Source organism: Canis lupus, chromosome 21 (assembly GCF_003254725.2).
Source record: "Canis lupus dingo isolate Sandy chromosome 21, ASM325472v2, whole genome shotgun sequence".
NCBI lineage: Eukaryota > Metazoa > Chordata > Mammalia > Carnivora > Canidae > Canis > Canis lupus.
The window spans coordinates 44,807,680-44,829,962 of NC_064263.1; the positions used below are offsets into that span (position 1 = coordinate 44,807,680).

The 22,283-nt window shown below is 36.6% G+C and overlaps 1 protein-coding gene across 11 annotated transcripts in view; it reads left to right on the plus strand.

The window, feature by feature from the left end:
• GAS2 (growth arrest specific 2) overlaps nt 1–22,283 on the plus strand; it is a 150,418-nt gene that overhangs the window by 33,522 nt on the left and 94,613 nt on the right. For all 11 annotated transcript variants that reach the window (XM_049099160.1, XM_049099167.1, XM_049099161.1 and 8 more), the window contains one exon: nt 8,865–8,986. In XM_049099160.1, the coding sequence (XP_048955117.1) occupies nt 8,865–8,986 (122 nt within the window). The remainder of the gene's footprint in view (nt 1–8,864; nt 8,987–22,283) is intronic.

The following is a 22,283-nucleotide window of genomic DNA, read 5'->3' on the forward strand; positions in this document are numbered from 1 at the left end:
TAGGCACAGTCTGCTGAGTGATTAGAAATAAGAGTGCCGGTTCTTTTAGGGCTTGAAATGGATTGAAAAAGAAACATTTTAAATAAGTAAGTGAATAAATAGTTCATGAATTGGGTTTGTTGTAAACACTAAAAGATACAGGTTACAATAATAATGTAAAAAGAGGGATGCCTGGGTGGCTCAGTTGGTCAAGCATCCGCCTTTGGCTCAAGTCATGATCTCAGGGTCCTAGGATCAAGTCTCCATGTTAGGATCCTGTTCAGCAGGGAGTCTGCTTCTCCTTCTGTGCTCTCTCTCTCTCTCAAATAAATAAAATCTTTTAAAAAAAGAATGTAAAAAGAATGACATGGGATTAGAATAAAACATCAGAGGGCTTGGGATGGGGGGGTCCTCTTTAAAAGGTCTTTTTTAATAAAAGATTTTATTTATTTATTCATGAGAATCCCCCGGAGACAGGCAGAGACACAGGCAGAGGGAGACTCCATCCCAGGACCCCAGGATCACGACCTGAGCCAAAGGCAGATGCTCAACCACTGAGCCCCCCAGGTGCTCCTAAAAGGTTTTCTGTTTAACTAAGAACTAAAGAATAACTAATAGCTAGCCAGACAAAGCACGGGAGAAGAGCCTGAGTGGAGGGAATGGCATGTACTGAAACAGGAAGAACTGAATGAAGGCTGGCATCAATAGCAGTGATCAAGAGGGGGAGAATTTCATGCAACTTGTTGGGGGTGGGTCACATACTGCTTTGAAGATTGTGTTAAGGAGCTTAATAATTTATTGTACGGTCAAGGAGGAGTCATTGACATGTTCTAGGCAGGGAAAGATCATCATTAGAGTATAGCCTGATTGTATAGGCATGCTCCAAGGCCCCATGACTTGTCATCAAAGGTATTTTATTTGGTGAATGTAATCATTTACAAAGCAGTTTGATCAGGGTAAGCAGCCCAAGACATCCTCAAAGAATAGAGAGTCAGTGTGTGTGTAATGGAAAGATCCTTGGACTCAAAGTCAGGAGACCTGGCTCCTAAATGGGTGTCAGGAGACCTGGCTTCTGATTCTGGCTCTGCCACTCAGTAGGAAATTTGCCCAAAGTCACTCAGCTATCTTTTCTGGGCTCAGTGTCCTCAACCATAAAATGAAGAGCTTGGAGTGGATGATCTCTAATGTCCTTTCCAGTTCCAAAAGTCTAGGTTTCCAAGAAATCCATCTCTTGAGTCCCAGTTTGAGATCATCAATATGCATAAACAGGGAGAACACAATTTACATAAGTGAATAATCTTTCTTTTAAAGAATAAAAAGAAAAAAAAATAATGCTAGTAGTTGGTAACAAAAATGCAACTGATGGCTTGTGAAATTTCCTCAGAAAAGGAATCTTAACTTCAAGATATAGTCAAGGAAGTCAACAACCCTGTGTTGACTTAAATTCATAGAAGTAGATAGATAATGACTTTCATGTAAATATCCTCATGGTAACTTAGAAAGTAGACCAATAACTTGAGATTATTTGAAAGTGGTAAAACATTTGGAGTTAAGAAAACTAAGTTGGCTTAACTTTGAAATGAATATACTAATGTAAATGCTCTGAAATTGTTCATTTCACTTGTGTTTTTTTAATAATTAAAAAAAAGTGGTCTTCCTTCATCTTCAAAAACTCAAAAAAGTATGGCTGTGTTAGAAGATATTTGCATTACACATAATAGATACATTTAGATTTTACATATTTTGGAAATGAGCCATTAAAGTAAATTTTAAAATTATTTATTAGTGACAGTTTTATCACCTTGAATATTTGCAAATTTACACTGTGTAGTTCTCTTTTAATTCTTGTTTTTCATCTACTTGAAAGGTAGAGATGTTTTGAAAATAGTTTCAAAGTTGATACTGTCTCTGTGTAAAGTATCTGCATTTTTTGGAGAGGTAGACATTTACATACTAAATTAAAACTTTTATTTAGATGTTGCCATTATGATGTGACCTTACTTGTTTCTTTTGTTAACGGTTTTCTTTTGTTGTTGTTGTTGTTTTTTTAAAGATTTTATTTATTTATTCATGAGAGATACAAAGACAGAGGCAGAGACATTGGCCGAGGGAGAAGCAGGTTCCATGCAGGGAGCCCAATGTGGGACTCGATCCCAGGACCCTGGGATCATGACCTGAGCCAAAGGCAGATGCTCAACCACTGACCTACCCAGGTGCCCCTGTTAGTGGTTTTCTAAATTCATGTATTTCTGGTCCTATATATAAAATGTCACTTGTAAGATGTAGATTCTTAAAGAACATTCAATATATTTAGGCTTCTTTGGTAGTTAAAAATGTGTGATAGAAAAAAAAATGTGTGATAGAGAAAAAATCGTTTCATTGGTTCATAGACTAATATTCACATTCATGCCATGTATGGAGGTATAATACATAATTTTCAGGTAGTATATACTTAGTAACAATAATAAATACCACCCTACATTCTTAGGTATAGAATTAAATCAACAGTAGCAAACTTTTAGATTAAAATTTATATATTAGAATATTAAATGCCAACCATCTTGTGATAAATTAACTAATTAGGATGAATAAATAGTTATGGTAGTTGGGATTTATTTAAGAGATAGCATACCAACTTGATTCATGGCAAGATCATCATGTAATGTTTACTGACTACTCACATATCCTTGGAAATACCTACTGATCTTATTGAAAATAGTCTTTGTAGTCCAAGTATGTTTTCCAATAGCTGGCACCATGGAGCATTTATTACCAACTTTCAGAAAGGATCCCTTTATTCTTCCCTATAGAACATTTCTTTGGCCGCTGTCCTCTGCTACACATTAAATATATACATTTCATATTTATTTGCAGTCTTATGTTTTGTTATTTTTGTTCATGAACTTGCTATTGGCCATGGTTATTTAACTGTGTCCTTAGGACATGTCTGAACATCAAATCATTGTACAAAAAAATCTTGAGTGATCATTTGGTTGTCACTTTGAGTAGACAGCATATTATTAAATTAACAGTCCCAAATTATAGTCTCCACCCATCATTCAAATAGATGAGGCACATTCTATGAATTTCCTGGTTGCTCATGGAGTCTTGAAGATTGTTGTTGGCTTAAATTTGAAATGAGAATACTAATGTAAATGCTCTCAAATGGTATATTTCACTGTGTTTCTTTAATCATTTGAAAATAATTGTCTACCTTTATCTTTAATCAGTATTTAGTTAATAACACTAATATGAACCATATGGCAATATATTTTTGAGAAAATATTCTAGTTATTAAGTATCAAAGAAACTGACATTGTTTTTAAAGATTGTTTTAAAGATATATGTATTTGGCTATATGCAGAGACTTTGAGTAAATCATAAAATCTATTACAAATTATGTTATGTTTAATTGATTTCACTTAAATTTAGAAATGCATCATAACAATTGATATGATGATCATTTACCCTTTGTCTGACTTTCTTACATGCACAGAAAGAAAAATCTAGTTGTTATATGCTTAATGTGATCAATATATAATATTTTAGAATTTTCACTTATTTCTAAAATTAACCTATTTCAGTATTAAAAAGTTAAGCACCTATTTATTGGAGTTGCTGTTGTCAAATGCAACTGCTGTCTAATGAGTTCAGCTTTTCTTTCTTTTTTCTTAAAGCGCATTACCAGATCCTTATCATGCAGAGTTCCCATATTCTTGATATAGTCAAAAAAATTCTTTAAGAAAGGTGGTATCTTATGCTGGTTCAAAAGTTTAAAGAATCAGATTCATGTTCACAAGTTGACAGCTTTGAGAGAGATACTGCCTCATTTTTTTTAACCCAACTTTTCAAACAGAAGCAGCTTTATCTTTTCTTGATATAAATGCAGGATGGATGCTTTGAATCAGTGGGGAGCAGGTGCTGATCTAGGACTTCTGGGTATAATGAATCATATCCTATTTCCCAACCTTCAAAGCACTGAATAATCTGAGTTAAGAAAAGAGATGAACAGATTGGTTTGAGTTCTCCAATTAGAGAAATCTGCTGGAAAGAAGTGCCCTTGAGTTTGGAATAGAGTTTGATCCCGTCTGGATCAGCTTTAGAGATGATATACCCTAGTCTTCTTCCGCAGTGAACCAGGCCACACATCAGAACATGCCTGAGTGACTCTCTCAGCCATTCTCCAGTCTACACCATGGACTTCTCTTCAGTTTTCAGCCCCAAGTGATTTTTGGTTGTTGTTGTTGTTGTTGTTTCTGAAGGGCTTTTGATGGAGTTTCTGCAGAGAAAAATAACTACAGAATTAGGGAGAACGCTTTATTGTAGAAAATAGTCTTTTATGTAGTTAGCAAAAATACTTGTTTAAGTAGCCAAGCATAGTGGCTAAGAACACTAGACTCTAATGCTAGACATCATGGGTTAAAGATCCAGATTCACTGAGTAATTTTTAGCAGATTACTGAATCTAAAACTTCAGTTTTCATAATCTGTAAAATGGCTACAATAAAAGCACTTTATTGATGAGGAGATTAAACAGATGAATAGTTGTAATGTGCCTGGCATATAGTTAAGTCTCAAATGTTAAATACCATTATTAGATGTTGCCATGTATTTAGGAAACTGAGTTTAGTACTGCTAATTTATTGGGACGAAAACTTTTTTTCTCAGCAAAGTAGAAGAGAAAAAGGATTCTTTTTAAGGTGGCTCCAGTCTAAAACACTACAGATTGATACTTAATCATTATGGAAATTATGGCAAGCTCGTATTTCTGGGAAGAATACACTGATGTGTATAAGCATGTGTTCTGATTTAGTTAGTTGACAAGAAAATTTCAGGCAGATCTTTACGTCATATGATTGTGCCCTGCCATTTTATGAGGAAATGACTAACCACAATCTTTAACCAAATTCCTTGATCTTTGTCTATTGGCAGGCTGTCAGTCATGACTCAATTGGTGGTAGGAAGATCAAAGTCCACAATTATGAACTCAAGAAGTAAAGGTATTACTTTTAGACTAGGCAATTTTTTTTTTTTAAGTAGGCTCCACACCCAGCATGGAGCCCAGCATGGGGCTTGAACTCATAATCCTGAGATCAAGACCTGAGCTGAGATCAAGAGTCAGAAGCTTACCCAACTGAGCCACCCAGACATCGTTAGACTAGGCTATTTTAGATTAACGTTCAAGTCAATAGTCTTTTCGCTCCAGTGTGGATCAGTCGGTACTCCAAGATGATTTAATTGTATCTATGCATTGCCCTATCTTTTCCTAAACACACCAATAACACGGAAGGACAGAGCTGGGGAAGAAGGGATTCTATAGTTCTAGAATCCTACTGCATCTCGTATTTATAATCTCATGTCTCAAAAGAGCCACACAATTCTGATTAAAGAAGATCTGGTTTTGCCTAACAGAGATAGTTAGCTTTTTACAATGTTTACTCAAGAAATTGTAATTACTGCTTCATATAGTTTGTTCTAATGGACTTCTCATGGTTCAATTGAGCTGACTTTTATGTATGATTTTTAAAAAAATTGTTTGTAATATTAATGTAATAAGAGTGAGATAATACAACATTCCAAATAGAGCTTATATTGATTTCTTACAATTATAATGTATGTTTAAAATGTGTATTTTATGATTCTTTGAGTGGAAAATATATTACATATGAAGATTTAAAAAAAATAACTTCTCCATCTTGCATTTTTCCTTCATTTGAGGTAGTATGTTTCAACTGTAAAGTATGTACCAGTGTCTGTTTTAGCAAAAAAAAAACAAAAAAAAAACATCCACCTTTGGAGCTATAAAATACACAGAATTGAAAGCTGACACCTAATATATTTTTCATTAGATACAGATGTTTAATGTAAATTCTTTCTTCAAGTATTCATGAAAATCGGGATAACTAAAAATTTTCAGGTATAACATATAAAACGCAACAATCATACCTTTTGGTAAATTGCTAATAACCTTTTAATGAAAGGCATTTTTCTTTTTATACTTTACAAGTTCTTTTAAATTAATTGTAATCATCTTGTCACTTAACATTATGAATAGAATCTTTAAATTGCCCTGGATATAATGAAATACTAATACCTAAAGACCTCTCTCAAATGTAGAGAATCTTATAAGTAATTTATAAAGGAGTCATTTGACAATTTGGAGCAAAATTTACTTTCTTTACCTTGAAATTTAATTGGCAATTTTCAAATATTTCTAATATTTATTTTTCCAAAATATCTATTTCCAAAATAACTGTCTTATTAGCAAATGCAGGCCAGTATGGTGAATGCATAATACAAATTTTGTTGTGCTGGCTTTTCGTATCTTGAGAATATTTTACTTTCATTCCTGAATGAAGTTGAGCTGCATACGATTTTGAAATAATAGTCGTTTTGTACAGGCTACTTCTGTGGTGAGTAGTTAGAGCTACTGATGTTTTGCCACCTGCAGAAGTCATTATCCTAACTGGGGGCTAAAATGTGAAGTATCCAGTAGGGAGAAAAGAACATTTTTAAAAAGGTGATTTTCTTTCCTTCTTTCCTTTCTTTTTTTTTCCTTTCCTTCCTCCTTTACCTGCCCTTCCCCCAAAACGTTAAAAAAAAAATTTCAAACAGATGTTTCTTGCAATCCAAATATATTACATATCGTGAGTTTAACTTTAAGCCAGTAGTTTATCTGTGTTCCAGTTGGGTAATATTTTTAAGTGTTCATGGAATTGAGCTGCATGCATTTTTCTTTTCTTTTTTTTTCTTTTTTTCTTTTTTTCTTTTTGCATGCATTTTTCTTAAGATTAAAGCTAATCCTGTGAGAGTCTCACTATAAAACTTTAAGGTGCTCCCTTTTTTTTTTTTCTTGGCTCCAACTTAACTACTTTTTACAAAAATAATACCCAACATTTTCTCAAAGTTTTTCAGCAGTTTGTTTCTTCATTTGTTAATTTACATGCTCACTGGACACATTTCCTAGGTGCCTACGATGGTAATAACATTATATTTACCTCTGCAGGAATGTGCGTGTGTGCACACGCACACACACACACACACACACACACAATATGCCCCAAGAGGTTTGAGGAAGACAAGAACTTTACACAAGACATAATTATTAGAAATAGAGGAGGTTTGAGAAGTTGCCAAAATGAGTGTTGCCCTTGAGTGCCACCATATAGAAAAAGAGATCAGAATGCACTGGGAAAATCTTTCTGGCTTTTTGATTAAGGCAAGATAGAACTTGGTGGGGCAGATACAAGGGAGGAGGACATCGTAGGAAGGGGCCAGGCCAGGAAAAAAGGCATGGCAGTAGGAATGGGAAGGCCTTGCTGGAGGAACTGTGAAGGCAGGGTGCAAACTAAGAATCAGAGAGGGTATAAGGATGGTTGATTAGAGAAGTGGATTAGAGGCATAGGGGTCAGCCTTTGGATATGTTCAAGTGGATAGATTTCATATTTTTGGTGGAAGGGAAGATTAGGGACTATGCAGTGAAGTAGTGTAATGCCCCAGTGAGGGCGGTGTTTAGCCACAGTAATTTTAGCAATGAGTGTGATACATATTGGAGAGAGAAATTGAGGGTACAAGGAATAGCCATTGCTTTCGTTGCTTGAGGTTTAGGTATCAAATCACGAACATTTTTATTGAGATTATGGTACCAGAAACAGAAGGACGCATGAGTCTACAAGGACTTGTGACTAATAAGTTCTAGGAAATTAAGGCAGGAAAATAAAATATGCTGAAACTTAGAGAATTAGAGCACCAGGAAAAGGAGAGAGCTTTGGGAAAGATGAATTTGGGAGTATACAAGAAAAAATAGTAGTGGGTTTATAAAGCTGAAGGAAAGAAGGAGTCAGGAGTGATATAGGAGATAGGGCTCCTTTGGGGGGCGATAAGATGTTCTGAAATTGGTGGTGGTGATGGTCACACAACTCTGAATGCACTAAAAGCCCCTGAATGACACACTTTAAATGGGTGAATTGTAAGGTGTGGGAGTTATATCGCAATGAAACCCTATAAAATAAAAGGAAAAAGAAGAAGCAAAAATACGTTGTGGAAGATGGTAGGAAAGAAAACAGCCTTGTCACTGGTTAAAATGACAGGGACAGACAACCGCAAGTCATGTGCCTAAGAGCAGTAGTAGAAGCTGAGAGGGTTTGAGGGGAGAGAAGAACAGAGACTGGGCCTGAGGACCCACTGTTCAAAGGTGAGGGCAGGAAGAGGAATGGTGGTGGGGGGGGTTCTTTCAGAGTCTATCACTCGTGTGGGTTTTGCCGGCCTCATCTTAATCAGGAAAACAAGCTCGGTAGAACTTAGAAACGTGGCTTCTGCATTGGCCACACTACTGCAGTTGCCAGTGGTGGTTGATTTTTGATGCACCACGACTCTACTTAAAATTAAAGAAACAAGAGCTCCGGGGTTCTTGTAATCCAAGATGTGAGCAGACCACAGGATGCCTGTTCTGCTTCTGCCTCTGCCCTGCAGGCCAGGGTGAGCACAGGGCCTGTTGAGGATGAGCCTTGAATGAACCTCAGAGGTCGGGTAGTGTGACCACTGGTAAAACTGTGTGGGTTTCATTGACTGGCTGGTTTTTATTCCTATTGCCAAGCGGTGGGACTCTCCCGTAGGATATCATTTTGCTGCTTTTAACACGAAATAAAACTTTCTACGCGGTTGAAATTGTGTTATGAAAATATAAAACCCTGAGATTCCTGCCACCAAAGGAAAATCTAAAATTCCAAAGAACCGTTCTGTCCTTGAGTTCCCATCCCAGAGATATGTAACTCAGCTGGAATAGAAATTTTGGTGATAAAAACCGTGTCAACTACGTTGGCAGGCATGTCACATGTGCAACAGGGAATGATTGTGCTTTTATAACGCTTCTTTATGTCATTGCAGGGAAGGAGATTACAGCAGAAACTTTTATGGAGAAATTGGATAATGGTGCCTTGCTCTGTCAACTTGCAGAAACTGTGCAGGAGAAATTCAAAGAGGGCATGGATGCTAATAAGCCTCCAAAGGTAAGAGGTCCCCAGGCAGAATCATTCAGGAGGTGGATTACATTTCTAGTTGCTTATGAACAGAGTTTAATTTTAGTATTTTGTTGTCAATGGATATATTAATGTGTCTATTAAGGAAACACAGAGGGTACATTTTAATTAGGCAGCATGTTATTTGCACTCTAATTACATAAATTACATAATCCTTTTGGTAAGTCTAATTAACTAGAAGGTTATGGAAATTGTTGGTGTTAATAACAAAACAAGTACTGTGTATAAGCCGGTTGAATCTGATGTATCGATTACAAATTTAGCCCAGAAATAATTCATGTCATCAAGGTGACGAAAAAGATCTGGCCAAGAAAGATTTACGAGATCAGTCTTTGTTTCTAAATAGATTATTGTGGCAGGTTATTAGAACAACATATCTAGAGTGTGTACATATTTGTTTTTTTAAATAAGGAGTAGCATTGAACTAAGTCACTTTGGACATTTTTTTTTCTGACTGCTCAGATTTCTTTTCTGCACTTCTTTTTTCCTTCCTTTTTTTAAAAAAATTAATTAATTAATTTGAAAGAAAGAGAGAGATACTGAGAGCGAGCCCACACCCTGCACATGCACTTGGAACCGGGAGTGTGGGAGGGATAGAGAGGGAGGGAGAGAGAGAATCTCAAGCAGACTCTACACTGAGCACAGAGACCCCCAGGGGGCTCGACCCCACGGCCCTGAGATCATGACCTGAGCCTGAATCAAGAGTCAGACACATAACCGACTGAGACACCCAGGTGCCCCCATGTGTTCCTTTGTGATGATTATAAGCACATAATGAAAGCCTGGTGTTTGATCATTTTTGAAGGAAACAAGATAGGTGACACTTTTCTTAATTTTTAAAAGAGAAGGAAAAATTAAGAAACAACTAAGGATAAAATAATGTTAAAGATAGCTTTAAGTGAAAGAAAAATGAAAATTGAAATGAATAAGGTGAAGATTTCAAGAATTGTTAGATTGGCTATAATGCTGGCAAAAAAATAGAGTGACACTGATTACTTATGTATTTTTTTAAATGATTGTTCAACTAAAATTCAAACAAAAATCAAGCTTCTTAAAATAATGTATTTTTTTTACAGCACTGTACTTCCTTTGGGGGTTATATTTCACATCACCCTGTAAAGTATTATATGCTGTATACAAAGCCCCTCCATTTTCTTTTCCTCTTAAAAGGAGCTCTCTGAAAGTATTAATTATTTCAGTGGCTCCCAAATGTTGCTGCACATTGGAATCATTGTGTATCTTTAAAATTTACTCAGCCTGGCTCCCGTGCCGGAACATCCTGAATCAATCCCTATGAGGGGGTGGTGCCTGGGTGGCTCAGTCGGTTGAACATCTGCCTTCGACTCAGGTCGTGATCCCAGGGACCTGGGATCGAGTCCTGCGTGGGGTTCCCTGCTTTGTGGGGGGCCTGCTTCTCCCTTTCCCCTCTGCCTGCCACTCCCCCTGCTTGTCCTCTTCCTCTCTCTGTGTCAAATAAATAGATAAAAATTAAAAAAAAAAAATTCCCAATGCGGTGCAACCTGGGGATTGGGATGTTTCCAAAGCTCTGCCTAAATCTCCAGGATAATATGTGATGTTGAGAATAGCTATGGATCAGGATTTTGATAGCTGTTTTCCCTCTGAAACATTCATTTCAAATTATATCATTTTTATAATAAAACTATAAAATATAAAAAGAAACAGATTACGTTTTCCTTTCGAAGTGAGTAAAACTGCAGCAAGGATTTATTAAACTCAAAATAGTTCCTTGACCCCAAGGAAGTATTTTTTAATTAAATATAAAGTCTAAATTTTTTCTGATTACGATAAATATATTTTAGTATAAAACCTCAACTGTGGTAATTGAATAAACATAGATTTAAAAATACCCTTTATGACTCACTTTCAGTGCTCAAAAAATCAAATTTAATCTGAGTTAGAAGTTGACACAGTTACTCTTGACTGAATTACCTTCTGTGTCCTTGGCAGAATTATATATTTCACAACTTACTTCCAACAATATGCAGCTTAAATCAAAATAGCATGTGTCTTACTATATGAAAAAAATGCAAAGAAGGCTAGTTTTTTTTTTTTTTTGCATTTTATGAGAGATTTTTCAATAGATGTGAAGCCAAATGGCTAATACATCATAGCGATTATGGGTCATAAATATAATTTTGTCAACCCATCCAAGTTTGACATGAGCATTTTTGTAAGTCCAGTATAATTTTGTTTTCAATCCATCTTTTGTCTAAAATAGAAATAGACATTATATGAAATTATATAGCATTTTGCTTTTATTAAATCTAACTTTAAACAAGAATAAATTTGCTAAAACTCAGGCAGTTAGGTTTACATTGAATATTATCCATAGAATAAAAGGAGGCTTTCAAATTGATATAAATAGCCTGTAGACTACAGTATTGCCTGCTTGTGTGTGTGTGTGTGTGTGTGTGTGTGTAATTATTTTCCACCTTGGCATTTTAAAATCTAGGAACAATAGTGATAAAGACAGATAAGTTGGTCAATACCTTTGATGAATTAGTGAAACTGTTAGGGAGATGCTAAAACAGACTTACTTAAAAAAAAAAAAAAAAAAAAACAACCACCACAAACTGGATCCCACCTAAAGTCATGTCACAGGAAGCCCTTTGTAATTTTCTCCTGACACTTAAATCTCACATGCTCATTCTCACAGCAATATTGTTACTTTTCCTGATTGATCTTTAATTTGGGGATTTTACACCTGTGTAAACACATTTGAACAAGGAAGTTATGCCCGGTATATGTGAGGTATGTCCATGTTAAGAGTGCCTTACACACTCCTAATATTTGCAAGTATACTTAATAACTATGTTAGACGGTTTACATATTTAAAATTTTAGTTATAAATCCATGAATCATATCCTATTGTGGCTTGATAAAATACTCTGAATGAAAATAAATGATATCCTTTGATTCTTTATTCTAGGCTTCAATAGCTCAGTAGAAATTGCCCCTTTGAGTTTGTTGACTATCAGTAGTTAATCCTAGCCTTTGTATTTTCTCACTTTGCATGGAAACAATATAGAAATTTCACAGAATTAGGCAATAGCTAGACACATTTGAGACTAGTGTGCAGCAGTTTACAATACAATCTGATTTTGATTAGTTTATATGTACCATAATATGATTAATTCACTCTAACTACAAAATATTCTTGGAGCTCAGGACCTTGAAAGGTAAAAATCTAACCCAAACTAATCTTTCCAGTATCCTATTGGGGTGAGAAAACCAAAATAAGCGATAAGTCCAAGGTCAGATTTTATTCTTTTTGACCCTTGGTTACCTGACTCAAAGTTGGCATCTCCAATCAAGACAGCATAATCGCTACACTGATGTATGAACTTTCACTTCCTGGTCCAGATAGAATTCAGCTGCATGAACCGCTTGTTATTGTCTATTTACTGTGTTCTTTTTCCACCAGTCATGACTTGCTGATTTGTGTACAAGATTCAACCACTGGGGCATGAACACGGTGCACGACATTCAAAGGGTTCAACCTCTCTTTTTCTCCTAACATTCCTTTCTGTTTGTCTCATTTATCTTGAGAGTCCCTGCCCCAGACATCAGAGTTTCCCTGGGTTCAGAGCTTCCTTTGACTTCAAAGAGCCCTGGGTGGTTAGATCAGTTTTGAAGCACATGAAGGGAAAAGACAAAAAAAGAAGTTCTGTTACCTAGTAGAATGCTACATTATGCTCCAAGGAAGGAACTGAACATTCACCATCTAAATGTAGAATTCAGTCCTTGTTTGGGGGAAAGAACATCCTAGTCAGATAGAATGTCCATAGCACATTTGCCCATCAAGAATATCTAGTTCTCTGGGCTGCAAGATAACACTACCTCAGGATGTTTTACCATCCAGGAATTAAATAAAACATAGAGATTAGAGTTTTTACCCTCAAAAATCAATAGCACATTTTGTTTAGAAAACATCTTATCAAGATAGATTTCAGAGAAATCCAGAAATGTGTGTTTACTCCTGATACCTCTGAGAGAACAAGAAAGTATGGTAGAAGTAAATAAAAGGTTTTTCTTGAAAAGAAAATCTCAGCTGTGAATAATCTCGAGTCATCTATATGTGGCTACACAGCTAAAATGATTGTGTTTTCCTTAATAAATTCATGGTTTTTCAATGCAAATGTAATGCTAGGACTATATAAGCCAACCAAGGGAGTCATGATAAATGGAAGGAATACAGGTGTCATCATGTGGAAATAAATGATTTTTTATGGGTTATTTTGCTGCCTGGGACTGAGAGGAAAAGGAAAACAAGAAAAGTTAGTAAGAAAGTCCAGTTCCTCAGGATTTAAAAAAATACAAATATCTTCAAGTTTTAAATATATAAAATAAATTATTTCCCAGTATAAAATTAATTCCCCTGTCACCATTTCTCTAAGTTCTGGACCATGGGGAAAATCTTTCATCTTTTAGTCAGAAACAATGAAATATCTTGCTGAGGTTTTTTTCCCTATTCATAGTCAACTAGTCATAAGACACTTGATATGGGCCTTGATCTGGGTTGCTATATGTGTGAGCTAAGGAAAGCAAAAAGTAGACATAATAGAAAGTGAGTGATGTACTTATGGAATTTACCTGAATCTCAATCTAATTGAACTAGTGCCAATGCGACAGAATTTCTGTAGGTGATGGAATATTGCTGGGCACAACTAAAAATGTGGCCAAGTTGATCATCTGGCACTAAGTTCATAATGAACATCTCAAGTTCCATGGTCCTTCGTGTCCCAAGATGGAGATTCAGTCTCCATCAGACAATTGAGGAACATTTGCATGATATCTTCGACAAAGAAGGCAATGTTCCTACATGGCCCCTCCTACTGGACCTAGAAACTTCATTGAGTTGGGTTGTCACATGATGTATCTCCTGCCCTCTGGAGTCCATGGATGTTATGAAGCCAACTGGTTTGCCTACTTTTCCTGCTCTGTAATATCAAGTCTGCAAAATACCATGATCTAACAGAAGAATGTGTCATGTGGTGTTGACATGTTCCTATAGGTTATGTCACAGAGCCTGAGCTGATGTACAGGATAGTAAGACACCTCTGTTATTTTTGTCAATTGTATGCAAACCGCTTCTGGAATTCTCTATTTATCAGGATTAAGAAAATTGCATTTTCCAGACCAACAGATGCATGTTAAGTACTAGGATATTTTCTTTTATCCTTTTGTAGGGTTTTATTTATTTATTTTGAGAGAGAGGGAGAGAGAGGGAGTGAGGAGCAGAGGCAGAGGGAGAGAGAGGTTCTCTAGCAGACTCCACACTCAGCATGAAGCCTGACATGGGGCTCAATCTCATGACCCTGAAATCATGACCAGAGCCTAAATCAAGAGTCAGACACGTAAACCGACTGAGCCACCCAGGTGCCCCTAGGATATTTTCTAATACGTATGCTTCAGCGGAAACACCACTTCTGGGACGGCAACTCTGATTAAAACTATTACTTCATGATAATTTCCCTGCTGTTGCCCACGTCGCATCCATCTTTTGTATTGGCTTGAGTTGAGTGGAGATGTGATGGGAATCACTTTCCTTGCAATGTTCAGGTCATTGATAGTAGCACGAATCTCTGCCTTTCCAAGTTGTGGTATTTTATCCTAAATGTTAGGGAATAAAAATTATGACAGTTGCTGAGATTACCCTTGCCAATTGCACATTCAGGGAAAAATATAAAAATAACTTCTATATGTATAAAGGCACAATAGTCATAGTGTAACATAGTGTAACTCCATAAGGTACTTCCCTTTCCCTAATGGATAGCAAACTATCAGGTCCCTTTAAAGATTAGGAGAAAGCTTTATAGGAAAGGCTTGAGATCATTACTCCTTGTATTCAGTGGGTCCTGGGTGTCTACAGATCGGCTCTAGTCTAAGAACTGGGTCATCAGAAATATTCTCTCATTTTGTTGCTGGTGGTGTTTCTGTCATACAAATCAAGAACTTAGGCAATTTACAGCTAAAAGCCCCATGATTAATACACCATAGTCAGGTCTCCTGACGGACTGGTTATCCTGAGATCTGATTAGCCTACTTTGCCTTCTGGCAACCACATCCACCTTGCCTGTGAAAGTTAAGTGTCGCTATGTATGTATTCCTGCCACCTCGAGAGTCCCCATTCACAGTAACAAGACAAAACTCTTGTTACCAGCGTCCTCTTTCTGGAGCAAAAAGTCACATTAGGAGCTTCTGGAACTTTCCTCACCAACCTGTTCTTCCTATCTTAGTAAAATGTAGAGCCTCTTTGGGCCCCACCGAGTGACACTGTAAGAAGTATGCTTAGGTGAGGTGCACATTATAAATTGCATGCAACATTTCTTTTCCAAGTCCTGAATTCCTTTCTCTATATTTTCCAAGTGATTCTGGCCTTTTAGTGCCACTTAGCGTGTGCCAGTATTGCATCTACGTTTGTGTTAGCAAATCTAGCAGGCTATTAACAGATCATCTGTAGCTGTCCATGCTAGCACACTGAATTCTAGTTAGTGCAGTTCAATTTCATTAAATCTGCCAAATCTAAAATTACATCCTGCTTTCTTCAAACTAACACCGTCAAAGTCTACTGCATAAGTAGAGAAAAACCCTGCCATAATACACTCAGTGGCACGCAAGATTTTAAATGTATGTTGAGACCATGTCGCCAGTCAGCCAAGAATTCCTGTATTGGCTACGAGTCATGCTGGGAGATGGATCGAAGTCCAACCTAATCCAGGCCGCAATGTTTTGATACCTGGTGGAGATCATCAGCTCTGACTATGGCTAGCTGAGACTTTAAGGACAGAGCCATGGTTCCAAGAATGTCCAGGTTGGTTGATACTCCTCTTAGCCTGGTCCAGGAGAACACCGAGGTATGGGAATCCACCAGGTACCTTCCCTACTTCCTGAGAGGGAGTCCCAGCCTACACTCCCCCACGTAAGGTCTCTGTCCCCTCCCCCCAAGATAAGAAGTCAGCTCTTTCCCATTTGGAAACAAACTGGTTAGGGGACAGGAATTAAGCAAAGGACAGGACCCAATGCCAAACGCAAATCATATTTGAGTTCTTTATACCACATCTATTCTGTGAAACAGTCTTCTGCGTCCAAAGGCTCACGTGTAAAAGAAACTTGATCGATTTCTCTCACTAGGACAATAGACTTTTTGTAGATTTCAAAATTAATGGTATTTATCAATAATGAGTTATGAGATTGAAAGAGATTATTCTAAAGTATTAAAAAGACTTGTTTTGCTTAATCATGCTAAAAGATTCGGTTATCTCTATATTCTCCCTATGAAAATATTTCTAAGTTATTGTTTGTGAAGAGGTAACCTGAAAGTATAGGGCTAAAATCTATAAGGAAAAGTAAAATAGGGCAGCCCCGGTGGCACAACGGTTTAGCGCCGCCTGCAGCCCAGGGCCTGATCCTGGAGACCCTGGATCGAGTCCCACGTCAGGCTCCCTGCATGGAGCCTGCTTCTCCCTCTGCCTGTGTCTCTGCCTCTCTCTGCATCTCTAAGAATAAATAAAAAATCTTAAAAAAAAAAAGAAGAAAAGTAACTTAGAGTTATGTCAGGCAGTTAATCAATTAAAATATTATGTCTTTTTTGTGTGCTTTTGATAGTTCTAGTGTATATTATCTTTTAAAAGTTATTTATTTATTGTGCCTTCTTTTATTTCCTAAATAAGTAACTAATTCCATATCTATTTTTATATTCATAATCCTATATTCTTTTTCATAAAAAGGATGCCAAAATAGGGTAAACTTAAAAGCCCACAAAAACAGTTTATTCTCCAAAAAGAGAGTGCTCGTTTTCCATTCTGGTTTTGTTCCAGTATTAGCCTCAACATCAATTCCAGATATCTCATATTTTTTCTAATGCCCAATGCCTGAACTTTATTCTCTGATATTAAAGAAATAAAAACCAATAGCTTTGGAGGACCTAGGAATTATACCAAATCCTAAGGCTATAAAATATAGATACTTGGGCAGCCACTTCAGAGTACCACTGCCAGAATGAATAATTTTTAACACTTTTTGAGAGCTCAGCTAAGCAGCATGGTTTATCATGTGGACCCAACAGCTACACTTCCTGGGTTTAAATCATGACTCCACTGTTAATTAGCTTGGGAAAATTGCTTAATTTCTCTTTGCCTTAATTTCCTCATTTGTAACATGTAGCTAATAATAAGTTGTTATAGAGCCTAAATTTAATCTATGTAAGCACTGAGTAATACCTGGTACATATGGGTGCTCATTAACATGAAGCTATTAAATCCATTTATCATTTCTCTCAAGTTTCAAATTTTAGCAAGAGGGATCTGATTCGTATGATTAACAGCCAACTCTCCAGCCAGGTTATGGCCTCACCTTGATTGACATGTTCTGAGTGAATAAAATGAGAGAGGGATGATTTCCTAAAGGAAGAGGGATCTTGGAAGAGTAGAGGTTTTTATTTTTTTTTTATTTTTTATTAACTTATTTTTAAATTTTTATTTATTTATGATAGTCACAGAGAGAGAGAGAGAGGCAGAGGGAGAAGCAGGCTCCATGCACCGGGAGCCCGATGTGGGACTCAATCCCGGGTCTCCAGGATCACGCCCTGGGCCAAAGGCAGGCGCCAAACCGCTGCGCCACCCAGGGATCCCAAGAGTAGAGGTTTTTAATGATCATACTGTGTAGGTAGTTCGGCCTCCATATTTATGGTTTCTCTATCCATCAGAGCACCTGTACCATATTGTTATACTTAATTGTTAGCTTCCTTTTATCCCTTTACAGGACTCTAAGATCTTCGAGAACATGATTAATGTTTTATTTGTATATCAGTCTTCCATAAAATCTGATATATAGGTGCTCAGTAGATATGTTTTTGGATGAACGAATGAATGAATGAATGGTCCAATGTAGATGCCTACTTGTAGATTCAGAATTTTGTTGTCAGTGGGTTTCAGCAATTCTTGATTTGAAATCATGAAGACTTTTATTCTCACCAAGTTTGAAATTTCTCCCTTGGCTGGTTTTTAACCCAAAAGTCTTTGATGTTAAAAATTTTTAATGATGTTTAAGTAACGGGAAAGACAGAGAACTGGAGAATTTTGGGGTGGTTCAGGGAAATAAAAAGGATCTGAGGACATTTGAAGTGCTGACAAGAGATTGGTGAAGTAATAGACCATGGAAGTCTAAATTAGTAAGAGAGTTCTGGAGGTTGGTCATTTAAGCTAATTGAAAATGTTATCATACAGTCACATGGTATGTTATTATTTGAGTTTAGGGCATTTTATAAAGGTAAAAATGATGACAAAATGAGCACATTAATATCCAAGTGCTTCATTCCATTGGTTTTTTTTTTTTTAATTTTTGTTTTTTTGTTTTTTTGTTTCATTCCATTTGAGGAGTATCTTTCAAGACCTGCTTTTAGTGTTTACCATGGTTCCAATAAAATAAGGATCGGATGAATGATAACTAGTGGTTTTATGAATAATTAATAATAATTAATAATCATGGATAATTAAGAAAAAGAATAATTGTAGGCCCTTTCATGGAATAAGTTCTCAAGAGATATTTTGACCTGAAATGAGGTATTACTATAGTAAGTAAGGGTTGTGTCTTTCAATTACTGAAGGAGCTGTAAAGATGAAATCGCTAAGGAAGTGTTTTCTTTGCATCTTTTTCTCAATAACTGCCCCCTTTGTCCAATAAAATAGTTGGTGAGTGAAATGGGAATGTAAAAACCATTGTTTCTTCTCAGAAGCCCTAATTAGCCATTGACCAAAACAGTCTCTAACAATCACGATAAAAATAGTTTCTGTAGAACTGCAGGAGGGAATCAGAGCGTTCCAGTGCGTAGAAGCAATGAAGAATAAATGCTATCAGTTTGCCAAAAATGTGCTTTTTTATCGGCTAGGGGGTAACTCAGAAAAGGAGATGAAAATGATGATGGTGTGTAGCAAGATCATCATTTTAACAACTTTTAATAATACAGAATATTATAAACTACAAACATTTTGTGATAACTGAGTCTTTACTCATATATATGTTATTTTATAATTTGATAGATGATTGGTGAATATATGTTAGGAATGAGAGATGATGTGATTTTCTATGAATATTTATGTGCATACGTGTTGTTGGTAAGAAAGGTCGTGGTGTAAAGGTAGACACAATCTCCTCAAGGAATTTACTCTATATTGGGGAGAAATAAGGTATATGTGGTATTACATAGGTTTTGAGATCAAGCTTACAAAGGGATTTGAAAAAAAATTAATTTTAAGCAGTCATAGGTTAAATAAAAGAAAGGCAACATTTTACCATGTGGCTGAATTTAGAATTTAAAGCATTTAGTTGTTGTTGATATGGTTTTTGTGTGATAAAACCTTGAAAAGTTTTCCTACGTGTAGCTGTTTACCATTTTTATTTCAGGTGTGTGTCATCTACTTCCTAAATCAAAGGTACACCAGTTAAAATGCTTTATAAAATATAATGGCTACACATATCTCAGTGCCCAGTGTGCCTATATATGAGGCTATTGCAATGATTTTAAGTGGATTTCAGGATATTAATTTGACCATTCCTGCTACCCACACATAATTATTGTATCTCTTTCCTCTTGTATTATCACAAAGTCAAAATTTAAATCATTCTCATTTGGTTGTCCTCAGTAAACCATAGAATTGCCACTGTTCCTCTTATATAATTCTTTTGGTAGGAGCCAAGATAGCCACTGTCTAAGAAGGTGGGCTGAGGTTATTTGGGGAAACTACTTAAAACGCTATACAGTTTGTTGAATTATCTGTTTGATGAAATTAGAAGCATATTTGCATACTTAACAATTATTATTTGGACAAGTGTACAGGTCCTAGCCAAATGGAATATAACCAGGTTCAAAGCATGGAATTAACCTTTGGGGCAAGCACTCAGGTTTTCTTTTTATGTATGAAGAAACAAAGGAATCAGAATTATTTTAGAATTTCTCTCAGATAACAAGAGAATAAAATGTAATCTGCTATTATTATGTTTGGCTCCTTACTTGTTATCGACCACTATTGCCAACCTTCTTTATATGAGCAAGAGGAGGTCATTTTCCCAAATTCTACTGTTCTTTTCATATTGGAGTTTGCTTATGATGAGCCAGGAGATGTGGGAGGGCATTTCTAGCCTTATTCAGTACTTTGCTGAGGATCCCCACATTCCGGAGCAGCGAGGGGGAGAGGGGAAAGGCAAGGTGGCAGCATTAAACCTAGAAATTTGGGACGCCCGGGTGGCTCAGTGGTTGAGCACCTGCCTTCAGTTCAGGGCATGATCCTGGAGTCCCGGGATCAAGTCCCACGTCGGGCTCCCTGCATGGAGCCTGCTTCTCCCTCTGCCTGTGTCTCTGCCTCTCTCTCTCTCTCTCTCTCTGTCTCTCATGAATAAATAAATAAAATCTTAAGAAAAAAAACATACAATCTAGAAATTTAAAGTTTCAGAGGCTAAAAGTTTCTGTGAATCTGCTGAGATAGGACCCTCCTTTAACACTGCTCAGCAGTTCTAGCTTTTCAAAGATTAAAACTGTGAGCTATTGTTTGGTAGTGTCAATAATGGTTGCATTAGAAGCATAAGACTAAAAATAAAACAGGTCGAATTGAAATTCCGAAAGCATGGAAAACAATTAAAACAAAATCTGCATTGGAAGGAGGAGGAGAACACACACGCACAAATGCACACACACATTTTTCATCTACATAATTTCATAGCATCAGCAGAACGTTGCCCCCTGAGCTTAAAAGTAAACCTGATCGAATTTTTCCACAATGACCTCATCTCTTCCACGTACAGGCTCACATCCTGCATTTAACCACATGCAGGCACATGGGCAAGGAGTGTAACTGGGGAGCTGTTTTCCTGATACTTGATCGCACTGACTGTGGCCACTGCTGTTTCAAAGCACTGTGGGTATAGAATACTATGTCAAGAAAACTCACTCTCACCATATGGAGAATAGAAAATTAATTGCTTTAAAATGAGCTGTTACTAAATGCTTTGGAGAAATCCAGGTCACTGAAACAACTCAAATAGTGATCATGCATGCCACTTCTTAAAGTAGAGCGTTTACAGATTTTATAACAAGAACCTTTTTTTAAGGGACTGGAAATTTGAGGGGGAAAATGTTTCTTCTTAATTTGAAAATGTCTGAGGATGGCTAGACGACTTACAATGTAAGTTCTCACCATCTATATGTGTGTGTGGTCCAAAGTATGTGGCACTGGTACGTTACAGAGTAATGGCATAATGTTTTTTAGATGAGGTAATCCAGTTTATGGTGTATGGGGCTCTTCAGCTGTATCTTAAGCTTTTAGGGGCTGACTGTATGAATACCTGCTATTGTTTTGCTTAGCAGTTTGAAAATGCATTACCTATCATGCATGAAGCTGTGTAGTGTGTATTTTGTGTTTATACTGCTTTGCTAGTCATGTCTAATTTCACACAGTGTAGGCTGTTCATCTAATGGGTGCCTCGCTAGCATCGCTGCTCCGTCTAAGAAATAAATAATGCAGTAATTCCTGTATCTTGAAGCCAAAACTAAAATCTAAACAGAACAAAAACTTCGCTCTATCGACAGTTGTTAAAAAGAATCTGCCTATGTCTCTGCGTCTCTCTCTCTCTCTGTCTCACGAATAAATACATAAAATCTTTAAAAAGAAGAAGAATTGAACCCTCTCATCTTAAAATGGGAGTGAACTAACTTCTGAATAAGTGCAGGGACTCCAGTGAGAGTCAGTTATGTACTAGATGTTATGAAGGACGTGAAGGCCAATAAGTCATAGACTCTTCCTCCTAGATGAGAAATACTTCTTTGTTTCTGTACCATGCCTCCTTTAGCCATTGGGCGAAGCCTGCCAATCCTTTTTCATGACCATGTCTTTAGAGACATGAAATAAAACACGGAGTACAAACGCACGAGAGAGAGAATCAATTTTATTGAAATATGGTCACTACAGCCTTAAAAATAAATATTAAAGCACAAGTTAAAAAATAAGCAGTATGGTTGTTCATTTTATTAACCTGGAATTGGTTTTGAAAATAGTATAGTTTTAATTTTTTAAAAAATTTTAATTAACATACAGTGCTGCATTAGCTTCAGATGTACAGTGTAGTGATTCAACAATTCAGTACATCACTCAGTGCTCATCAAGATAAGTGTACTCTTGAAAAACCCTGGGTGTTATATGCAAGTGATGAATCACAGAATTTTACTCCTGAAACCAATATTATGCTCCATGTT